General features: G+C 41.6%; 4 protein-coding genes across 7 annotated transcripts in view; 2 read left to right on the forward strand and 2 right to left on the reverse strand.

Moving 5' to 3' along the window:
* Positions 1 to 465: 465 nt before the first annotated feature.
* LOC130381321 (mitochondrial import inner membrane translocase subunit Tim17-B-like) lies at positions 466 to 3051 on the reverse strand. 3 transcript variants are annotated; one of them, XM_056588858.1, is made up of 6 exons: positions 2954 to 3051; positions 2450 to 2549; positions 2185 to 2248; positions 1918 to 2046; positions 1692 to 1802; positions 466 to 1482 (listed from the first exon to the last, which is right to left on the reverse strand). In XM_056588858.1, the coding sequence occupies exons 1-6, from the start codon at positions 3007 to 3009 to the stop codon at positions 1418 to 1420; spliced, it is 525 nt and encodes a 174-aa protein (XP_056444833.1). In that variant the 5' UTR covers positions 3010 to 3051; the 3' UTR covers positions 466 to 1417. The 3 variants fall into 3 exon arrangements, with proteins under 3 accessions (XP_056444833.1, XP_056444826.1, XP_056444818.1); XM_056588851.1 differs by having other exon boundaries at positions 466 to 1485; XM_056588843.1 differs by lacking the exon at positions 466 to 1482 and having other exon boundaries at positions 1496 to 1802.
* pqbp1 (polyglutamine binding protein 1) lies at positions 2974 to 5739 on the forward strand. Of its 2 annotated transcripts, none has more exons than XM_056588832.1 (7): positions 2974 to 3090; positions 3411 to 3508; positions 3594 to 3705; positions 3841 to 3941; positions 4031 to 4216; positions 4318 to 4375; positions 4470 to 5739. In XM_056588832.1, the coding sequence occupies exons 2-7, from the start codon at positions 3442 to 3444 to the stop codon at positions 4624 to 4626; spliced, it is 681 nt and encodes a 226-aa protein (XP_056444807.1). In that variant the 5' UTR covers positions 2974 to 3090; positions 3411 to 3441; the 3' UTR covers positions 4627 to 5739. The 2 variants fall into 2 exon arrangements, with proteins under 2 accessions (XP_056444807.1, XP_056444799.1); XM_056588824.1 differs by having other exon boundaries at positions 2975 to 3090; positions 4028 to 4216; positions 4470 to 5736.
* On the reverse strand, positions 4639 to 10000 carry gpkow (G patch domain and KOW motifs). Its single transcript, XM_056588813.1, has 11 exons — positions 9777 to 10000; positions 9343 to 9515; positions 9103 to 9242; positions 7881 to 7987; positions 7385 to 7589; positions 6726 to 6858; positions 6072 to 6249; positions 5636 to 5756; positions 5441 to 5510; positions 5268 to 5353; positions 4639 to 5171 (listed from the first exon to the last, which is right to left on the reverse strand). Exons 1-11 carry the CDS (start codon positions 9956 to 9958, stop codon positions 5043 to 5045), a joined length of 1524 nt encoding a protein of 507 aa, XP_056444788.1. The 5' UTR covers positions 9959 to 10000; the 3' UTR covers positions 4639 to 5042.
* A 434-nt stretch (positions 10001 to 10434) lies between these two features.
* The window catches only part of LOC130388993 (membrane-associated guanylate kinase, WW and PDZ domain-containing protein 2), a 28217-nt gene continuing 27525 nt past the window's right edge, over positions 10435 to 11126 (forward strand). Inside the window, exon 1 of the mRNA XM_056599015.1 lies at positions 10435 to 11126. This exon is cut by the window's right edge and continues 157 nt beyond it. The gene's annotated coding sequence lies outside the window, so the exon portion shown is untranslated.

An 11126-nucleotide genomic window follows, 5' to 3' on the forward strand; every position in this document is an offset into this window, starting at 1 on the left:
TTAAACACGCAGGAGAAGACACGAAACAAAAGTATTCCTTTGGAGAAGCTGCCTTATTCGCGGTGGTCAACCCTCGGGATTATACTAATTGAGCCGTTTAAAAAGGATGACAGTGTGAATCGTCCATGTTGTGGTGAGGTCAGTTCAGGAAACTGGTGCTATCAGGTCTTTCAGTTAAATAAAATCGTATAAGGTTTAGATTTTATCTGGAAATGCTCTGTGTCGATGGGTTAGTCCTTAATAAAAGTTTATAAATACGATTGAGAACCTCGGACAGCAACTATGAACACCTGGGGGTGTAAAACTAGGTCTGAGGCGCTAGGGGGCGCAGCTCTCTCTGAAATGTGTCATTCATTTCTCGGTCAGCAGGTATCCATGCATGGTCTTCACTGGACTAATGAAGCCATCTCTTGAAAATTGCTTTAATGAAGACATTAAAAAAATCAAGAAATCAAGTTCAACTGAAGCTGGTGTCTTTAATACTTTTGAATGAGCACTTCAATTGAGAATATAGAAAGGCCTATAGGACATTATACAATACCTGCTACAATAGTATCCTACTGATAGATTAAGATGACAAGTTCAAAAGTGTGAAATAAGTTTATAATGTGGGTTGTTTGGTCATTTGCTTATTAAAAATAAACCGATCAATTTTCATACAAATACATGTAAAATGCCATCAATGTTAATTGCAGCGTTGCACACTCATACAATTAATGAATCTATTGTTCAAATTCTGAAAAGGTAAGTTCTTCGCAGCTTGATAGGGAAATGAAAAAATAAATATTTATATGGTTGCATATTTTCAAGATGTACAGATCATCATGTATTTTAAGCAAAAGCTTAGTAAACATGGTATATCTTAAACTCTAAATATCATATTAAATATTATTAACGTCAATTTAGTTTTTTACCAAATTCATGTTTCAACCCCAGCTGCATCAAAGGCAATTTGCTCATCGCCTCATTCGGCGACAGATATTGACTTAATTTACATTTCTTTACATCTCGGGTTAGGGTTGACTAATAATAGACCAAACTTTAAATGTACTAATAAAATCATAACATAAATGCTTACATACCTAGATGTAACTGAGAAAACGAACAATATAAATAACTTAAATAAATAAATGAACTATCTCTTTGGTCATAAAGAGAGAAACGCATATATACTTTAGTTCACTACAATAATCACAAAATGTGCAGATGTTGCGAAATTTTCGACAACAGCAAAATGCAATAAATAACAGATAAACACCTAAAGTCCACATTACCATTCAGTCCTGAGGAAATGAGTTAAAGTGCAACTATGCAGGAGTGAAGTCAGCCTCTCTTCCTAGTCTTCCTTGTAAAACCGCTTGTGGTTTACTGTGGCTGTGCCAGGGCCTGGCTGCCTTAATTGTGACAGGGCCTTCCTCTACCAGCCCGCTTTCTGACTTGCATCTTTTGGAGGCAACTGGTCCGGATCTTCTATGAAAGGACCTGCTGAGGGATGGAGAAGAAAAGTAACATGAAGTAGACCAATGCTCACCAAATGTACTTTTTATGACTACTTCAAAGATTCTGCCAAAGCAATTGTTGCATATTAGTTTGAATAACACGTCTAGGGACACACATTGGTTTGAGTAAAATCAATGCTTGCTGGTTAAAGATTGTCCCGAAGTATAATAAAAATGTTAAACCAAATTTACGGTTTTGAAATTGCTGTGCTGTGTATCTGGTAAGCAGAATCCCAAAGCCTTCAATTAATGCAAGCAAAATCCCTCCCATCATGGCAGAGCCCATCATGGCAAAGGGTCCACCTAGAGACATAAACACAACATCGTCAACTGACAATTATTACTAGTATTAAATGTAGGGCAGTAGTATTAGTGCTTGTTGTTGTATGTGCGTCTGGTTGCGTCTGGCAGCACTTACTCCGTGCTGCCAGGACGGCCCCAGTCATCGCTCCACTCGTGATGGAGTTCCAGGGGTCCTCTTTCCCTCTTAGACGTACCAAACCACAGTCAATAGTGGAGAAAAGCCCCCCCCAAACAGCAAAGCTGCCTGCAAAACACACCCCGGTAAGACCAGCCGGAATCAGCAATCTGTGACTGGTAAGCACTGAGTTGCAACTACAATATCATATTATGAAGAGAGGAAGAAGAAACAGATTGATTTCACACAGAAAACACTCCTGCTCACCTCCAATCTGCGGAGCTCTTGTTCGTACAGCACTTACACTACCTTTCAGTCTGTGTCGGACACCCTGTATTGATACATACATAAATACAAATATGAGTAACATTTAAGCTCATTTATAGTGTGTGTGTGTGTGTGTGTGTGTGTGTGTGTGTGTGTGTGTGTGTGTGTGTGTGTGTGTGTGTGTGTGTGTGTGTGTGTGTTATTGTTCTGTAATTGTACTGTAATGTTTGGCAGGTGATAATAGGAAAGTTATAATGTTGCTTACCACAGGGGCATTGCGAAATCCCTTAATGACCTGGAATACGCCTCCACCGATTGCACCCATCGTGAAAGCACCCCCACAGTCATCCACTATCCTCCAGGGACTGAACAGATGTGGAGGAATGCAGAGGGGGAAATATCAACCGTAAACAAAACACATCTGATAATCTAGACATACTACAATTATCATACATACTTTGATGGTTTATATGGAAGGTCATACAGTTTTTGTATATCAGGTTATATATTGTTAACAGATAGTCGTTGGAGTGACCTCCTCTAGGCACTAGGCTGTTTAACTCCATCATTGACCCTCCTACTACTAAGCTGTCTGGGAGTCAGCTGGTTACAGTTGAGTTTTAGAATGAGTTTATTTGTTATATTTCCGATAATATTAGAAATATGCGATTGAGATGCCAAGCAATGCACTGTATAGTTGTTCAACGCAGAGACGGAATCTGTCCTCTCAGCTATTACCGATAAAGGGAATGTTTCGTTCATACTTTACCAAGGTTCACGGGCATACTCCTCCATGTTTGTTGTCGTCAGGGATTGTGACGTCATCAACACGCGTCATGCGTTCGGCGAGCAGTGGGCATTCTACTCGACTTGATGTAAACTAAAGATCTATCTTACAGACATAAGGTATTCTTTAAATAATTTCTTGTTCACCCTTAACATTTCTTTTTTTGGAGGGGGGGGGGGGGGTGGGGATAAGCAATTGTTGCATCCAAGAGGGATCTGTGTCTCAAACCAAACCGCACATTTCGTAATGCAATGTGTGTAAGTTACTACATTCAGAATATTTGTCTAAATAGACAGGGCTGTCCAAATCTAAAGTACAATCCGCAGTATTGGATTACATTAATCGATTATATATATATACGTATTTATCGTTATCTCCATGCATTAATGTATTAATCAACTCGTGTTATTGGAATGGATGCAACCTTTATTCTTTTCAGCCGAGTTTACCATACACTATTTGGTCTAAGGATGCCTCTACCTCCAGCATTGCTGGCTCGCTTGGCCAAGAGAGGGATTGTCAAACCATCAGAACAAGGTAACATTATCAAAAGAATAATCTATGTATCTTTATCATTGATGTCATATGTTGCCAATCACATTTCTTTCTTGAACAAATTCAGATGTAGATGAGGAGATCATTGCTGAGGACTATGACGACAACAACGTAGACTATGAGGCAACCAGACTAGAGAATCTGCCCCCAAACTGGTACAAAGTGTTTGACCCTATATGGTAAGTCAATCATGGTACATATCTGTTCAGATAACTTTATGAATGAAGAATTCTGTTCTTCCTATGGCTGCCATGTTTCTCTGGTCGGGATCTGGCCTTAATTAATCCTTTGTCCATTTACATGTTTTCTTACAGTGGACTTCCTTATTACTGGAATGTAGAGACGGATATGGTTGCCTGGTTATCCCCAAATGACCCAACTACCCTCATTACTAGAGCTGCCAAGAAGCTAAGAGGTAGACATTGAAACCAATCGTAAATGTGCAGCTACGACTTGAGTTTCTTCTTTGTAATTAAAGGCTATTTTATCCTCTTCTTTTAGTAGATGTAGGTGCGGAGGAAAGAGTGGAGAAGCCATTTGAGAAGCCTGACAGAGAACCAGAGCGGGAGCGACCACCAGAGCGACAGTGGGAGAGAGAGCGGGAGCGGGAGAGGGATGACGGCAGGGATCGGGAGAACAGAAGGAAGCCGAGGAGGGATGACGTTGCGCCCTACAACAAAGGCAAAAGAGGTGACGCAATCTACCGTTTACCAATCTAAACTATCACTAGCATGATATATTTAGTCTGGAAGTGTGGCCTAACAATTGTTTCGTTTGGCCACTTGTTTTAGGGCGAAAGGATGACGAGCTGGACCCAATGGATCCAAGTGCTTACTCTGATGCACCAAAGTGAGGGCCAACTGCTTTCCTTAATCACCCCCCGCCCCATCCCATGAAGACTTCCGAGTAACTTTAAACCACTTCCCTTTCTCCTTCTTTCCAGGGGCAACTGGTCCACTGGCCTGCCAAAGCGGAATGAGGCCAAGACGGGTGCAGACGTGACGGCAGCGGGGCCTCTGTTCCAGCAGCGGCCCTACCCCAGCCCGGGGGCGGTGCTGAGGGCCAACGCAGCCAACCAGCAGCCCAAGGATTCCCCATAACCCTCCGATGCATAACGCATACCTTCTTTTGGCTGTGGCCGCTGTACTCGTTTCTATCGACGTGTGAAATCCATACTTCTATTCTGAAATATGGGCACTAATAGAATACAGGGATTTGGATTGGGGACTGTAAATAAGGATTTATGAGGTGTGCATGTAGTCTTTAATGTTTATCATCAGTAGTTTACCTTATTTGTTAATACATTGAAATGTCTGGGTACCAGCTCATTTATTTTTGTTTTTAATGCGTTTTCATATAATAAAACATCTCTCCAAATGAAATTCATGATTTTATTATAAAAGTAAAATAGTTTAAGACAATATCACCAGATCCATAATTTTACAACATGAAATTTGACTCATTGGAGGATGGGCTTGGAGAAGTGTAAATACTGATCAGAGAAGGGGACGAGGACTCAGTTGTCCACAGCCCCTATATAGTGACAGATGGTGTCATAGTCCAGGTTGAAGACCTCCTCCTCATATCGATCGAGCTGGACCAAAGCTTTGCTGCGGTCCCTGTCGCGCTGCAGAATGCGACCGACCTTAAAAACGACAAAAGGAATATTCAGACATTTGCTCTCGTCTCATCTACAAGTCTGACAAAGCTTCATTTTAACCAATCATGATCATCCACTCACCTGGCCTCGATGTTGACCGAGAACCACCATCACTGCATCAGAGTCGTTCTTCGGCACAATGGTCTCCAACATGGACTGTTTCACGTCTACAATGAAATAGTGACTGGGGGTTCATTAACAGGCTCAGGCATTCCGATTACGTAGATTCACTTAAAGAGTCAAGTTTAACAAACCTTCCAACAGTCTTCCTTCGTCAGTTCGACAAATACAGGTAGTCGGTGTCACAACATCTTCCACACGCATCTAATAAAACACCACCATGTATAGGAGTTTAATACACTGTTGACTAGAAAATCTGATATGAATGAGGAAAGGTTAACCAGGGAAGGGTAGTTTGATTAAGAGAGGCCATAGTGCTCTGTGGGTACCTTTGAGTTGTAGTACCGGCCCCCTTTGAATGCTTTGTCTATAAAGCGCACTTTGAGGTCTCGCTGGAGCCAACATGGGACAGCTGGCAATTTCCGTGGCTCCTTTACTGCAGGCTTTTCTCTGAGGAGCCAAAGCATCAATGGGGTTCATTCAGTTACTCTTAGTAATGGAATGGTACCTTATTGTAATGCCAAGTCAATGCAGTATGCAATACGTCTTATATTTGTTATAATTTATTTACGTATTCATTTATCAAGGCATGTAAAACAAACTGTATTGTAATGCCTCAAACAAGAGGAACACTTGTTTGCTTGCGATTATAAAATAAATGTATTATTGCTATGCTGAATTTAAAGAACAAGGATTGCAAGCACATTTCGTAAGTTACAGTGACTAGCTGAAAAGCATCATGGATCCATCTTCATGTTCAGTCACCTCTCAGGACTTGAATCTCTGTGTTTCCTTTTCCTCTCGTCTTTTCCTCTGTCCCGGTCTCTCTCTGAAGATTTGTGTTTGCTCCCCTCGTCAACATTACTCCTCTTTTCATCCTCTTTTCTCTTGCTCTCCTTCTCCTTCTCTTTCTCCTTCTCCTTGTGGGCTTTACCCAGACGGCCTAGAGGGAAATTCAAAGTTTTCAGTTTCTATCAAAGATAATGAAGAATGAAGCAAGCCGTGCCTGTCATAAGCAAATTAGATATGCCAGATTAGATTCAGCTTTATTGCAGAGAAAAAAACACCAAAATGTAGTAAGATTCCACCCAGATAGATAGTGCAAGGCAGTTTGAAGTACAGGTAAGTTTAGGAATATAATACCAACACACACAGAGTCCAATGACAGTCACATTGTACAGTCCTATGAAATGTTTGCAAGACCAAAGTTAACAGACTTATCCCAAGTTAACTAATCTTCTGGAGTGTTTCAAAATAATCACAACTAATGGTGATGTTTTCTATTATAAGATATCTTATGATAAGATACGATATCCTATTATAATATACCTGAAATAATTCCTTCCTAATGAGTGCTCATTCAATTAAATTCAGTAAATCGTGTCACATAATATCTAATAGGCGTCACTCGGTACTCACTGAGATCCTTGCTGTTTCTTTCGTATTCTTTGCGGTCCACCAGTTTAATTCCGTATTGACTGATTGTGACGGTCTGCCCGCCGATGGCCAGCTTGACCACCACACGAGCGTTGTCAGGATCCACCCCTTCTATCTGCAGAGCATGTTCAACCCACACATTAGTAGCATGCAGGTCAAAGGAATAATAATAATAATAATAATTGATCCGTTTTCTAAGTACTCAAAGAGCTACCAGGCACCGGTCTGCTTCAGAAAAACGGAGCTAGTCTTCAAATTGATGTACTTCCGCAGTAAAGTAAACATACGGCATGAGTAGTAAATGTGTCAACAGCTGCGAACAGACCCTGCGATGCATGCGTACCAACGGCTGTGACAAGAGAAAGGCGGGTTGGTATTGTCTCTTGGGAAATCCAATATTGTATATGGCCTCCCTTTATGAAGGGGTTGACGGTCAACCTGGTGCGTTCCAAGCACTTAACGGGATTGCTTCATCTTTGTTTTGAGGAGGCCAACCTCCTTTTAAGTGAATCATTTAAATTGTGCCCTCTCCATTTCTGTCACCACACCAAATGCCTGACTGTAAAGTGCTGACACTACACAACATACCGGTTCAAGAAAAGTGGCAATACAATTTTTATAATAGATAATATTGGCAGTACCTTCCCGTAGAGCTCTTTGTGTGCCCCGGACTCCACCAACACACAGCCCCCAGGCCCCAAGACCAAGTCCTCCTCCTTCCCTGGCTCGTCTCCTGGCTTGGGGGTGCGTCGACGCCCCTTGGGCTCCAGGTCCCTTATCGCCGAACGATCGGCTCCAAGGCCTAACCCTTTCGGTCGAAGCTGGTGCTCAATAGGTTTCACGTTTCTGCATGGAATTACGGGGGGAGAGGTGTATTCAATCAATAAACAGGGGGCTTGAGGAATGCAGTCCGAGTAATGAATGCATAACTAACATCCCCGTTGTGCCAAGAAATGATGCGGGAGAGATTAAAGACATTTTAATTTCACTTGGAAACAGTTGTACAGTTGAAAGTGCAGACAAAGGCGTTTTTTTTTTTAATGTATGGAGTACTGGCCTATGGTTTTCCATACGTGTATGGCTTTGTGTGACAGCCACAATCGTACATTTTGGAAGATGAATAGGAATAGTACTAACTGTTTAAACGTGCGCCCGATTCCTTCATCTTGGTTCCATCCCATTCCCTTCAACATAGCCAGACCATAGGCTTCAACAGGAACGCTTTCATAATCTGCGTCTGTGGACTGACAATACAAGATCAATAATGTTCTGCATGATTCACCACACAAATCCACAACTAGAGCTGCCGTTATTCCACCAAGTCTTTTGCCCGAATAAGATGCAAATGTAATTCCCACTTCTGCTCCATAAAACATTTCTGTTTGTGTTGTGTGCCGAGTGACAGCAAAAGAAACAGCTGATGCTGGTCTTTTCTGACCCCTTGGCTCCAGTCAGCCAGCCTCTGCAAGAGCTGACTAAGAGTCACCAGGCAGACGTGGCAGCCTGCACCCCGACTGTTGCTCTTGTTCAACTCCCCACTCTACTGCGGAGAACAGTTCTGCGGGAGGGATGCACTAAATGAGCCCAGGGCACCCGACCCCATTGCACCACTGTCAAACTGCCAAGTGCCCTGTCTGTTATGAGTGACGGGAGTAAGTAGGGGACAGTCGGACTCAGGAGGTCTTAAAAAACACTGAGATAAACGCCTGGAGAACCACTGGTATCCAAGCATTCATTTATAAGTTCTTCGTACAAATGTGTCAACAAAAGAGAGAACGGTAGTTGTTCTGGTTAGAAAACATCTGCATTGACAGTCAGAATTTTCCTATGATTAAATAAATAGATGGAACAAGTCGTGGGTCTATCTGCCATGTCTGCAAACACTTTTTCCACCAACTCTCTGAAATGTCTTAAACCATTGTTGGTTTCTAATTATAGTTATGATCACTTGAACTAAAAATAGTTGCCACAAGCTAGAATAGACAGACATCTTAGGTTGCTGCTTTGAATCCCCAAATAAACGCTCCCCTTTAGAACCATAACAAAATGTTTGCATGCCTAGTAACGAGCAAGCCTTCATTTTTCAGCAATATTAAAAGAATGGTCAACTTGAAGTTGTCTAGTAGGTACAGAAAGTGTATTTTGTTAACTTTTATGTTTTTGCTATAGAATGCATGAGAACCATATGAATGAATGAAAATGTATTAAAAAACTAAGTGGGGTGAGCACAAATAGCTGATAGAAGCTTATAGAGAACACGGTGTTGGTAGCGATACAATTATATATAATTCAAAAAGCAGACCAGGTTTCCCATATTAGCCAAGATGCCTTACTCACAATTCTCCCTGCATATACTTACAGATTCAGGTCGCAGATCAACTTTGACTTTGTCGCCATCCTCAAAACCTTGTGGGACCTGGTTTTGCATCAGCAGCGGGATGGAGAGGTTAAGGTCGGGCTGATGTCCATTCTGCCACTTCTCTTGCTGCCTCTGTGAGTCTAAAATAACGACATAAAAAAAAAGGTATTAGCATGGTTTCTTATACCTTTACCTACTTTGATATACCAAGTATCCCCTACTTGTCCCTTCTCCACAAACCTTCAATAAGCTCTTTGACAGCCTGAGATTCAACAGAGCCATCTTCGAGTGGGACATGTTGTGGCTTGGCTTCTTTTTTGTCGTCTCTGTTTGCTTTGTCCACTCGGTCACACCAGCGGTTCTTTTGGATGAGGGGAATGATGATCTCCTTCGGCTTATTAACTGGCTTTGTACTAAAACACAGACAACGCAGTGATTTAAAAATGAGAAACAACCAAGAAACGACGTTGACACTATTGCGATTTACCCACACTGACGTTTCAAAGCATTAGCGTCTTTATATGTATGAATTATAGTTGTGTAAGACAATCATTATGAAAGTAATATTCATCACACTTGCTTGTTGACAAAGAGATCAGGGTATAATAATGCACAAGATAAATCTCAAGATGCATTTGTCACGCAGTTAGCTAGCGCTAGCCTGTGTTGCGCACCTTAGCAGTTCTTTCCCATCGATTCCGGTCAAGTAATCCGTCTCCTCTTTCGTGATTGCATTGTCGTTAGTCGGTTTAAATTTGTTAACCGTTTTAGAAAATCCAAAAGAAAAAGCTGCCTTTTTCTCCCCTTCAGAATCCCCAGACTTTGGTAGATTGGTAGCATCTCCGTGCGACTCCATGGTTGTTTGGGGACCCACAGGGCATATGTAGGCGAAATGTATTGTGGTAGTTGTAGTTTTCCATGTTAATAGTTTCATAGCTTCTAAGTCAATTATCACTACAACTCCCATTGCATTGCGTGATCCTATCCCATCCCAGCAGAACCCCACTAGATCAGTATAAAAGCTTTGATATAGAGATAATAACACACAACTATTTTAGTTTTCTTCATTTAATCATACACAAGGAACTAGATAGTCAATTGAACATTGAGCACATCTACACCAAGTTCATATGAAAAAATGAAGTTTTGCAGGCAAAAATATGTGCTATAACATAAGACGTGTTTTTTTGTGTAACAAATATTAAGTATGTTGCGTAGATTACGACGAGTTTCGTAATTTCCACGGAAGTGGTGGTAGGGTAAAGGCCTACATGTTTAAGTCTACCTGTTCTAAAATTTCCGCCGCGCAAAAAGTGATGCTCAGGTAAACTACAAAATAGGGGCGGTACTTTTAACTCTTCATTCCCTCCCCTACATGCATCCAAACTTCCCATTAGCCGATCATTAGCCATAATAATGTTGCTTTGTTACTAAAGTGCCTTAGGTGACGAGATCACAGTCCTTCCATACGTTCTGGACGGCATAGCCAACCCTGATTCCTTATCTACAACAAACTGACCATCACGTCATTTTGTCTGCAGTAGTTCTCTAACTGGTTAAATCCATATTTTTTTACCGACAAAATCATTTGCTTGATCAATTAGTCTTCATTATATATTGACACATGTTCCCGGTGTCTGCTAAATGAACTGCAACATTTGCTTAAAAGAAGAAAGTGGGATATCTTGTCGAGGAGAAGGGCAGACATGCAGGTGAGCAATTGTAACATGCAATAGCACAGTGTCATTCTAACTCAATTTGCACTAGGTGTTAACAACAAACGAACACCAAAACATGCAATCCACTTCTGACGTGTGCCTACAGATATCCACTTTGTTGTATTGCTTACAGCGATGCGTCCGCCTGCGATTTATAGAGCTAACGCTGTCAGATCTGCACGACCGTTTTTTTTCTCCCCTCTTCCAGACCACCACGGGTCTGGTGCTCAGAGCATCCTTCACTAGTGTCCACGTTATCCCACTAGCGGGCACATCGCGCCTGACTTTCTCCGTGCTGGAAATATC

This window comes from Gadus chalcogrammus, chromosome 1 (genome assembly GCF_026213295.1).
Source record: "Gadus chalcogrammus isolate NIFS_2021 chromosome 1, NIFS_Gcha_1.0, whole genome shotgun sequence".
Taxonomy (NCBI): Eukaryota; Metazoa; Chordata; class Actinopteri; order Gadiformes; family Gadidae; genus Gadus; species Gadus chalcogrammus.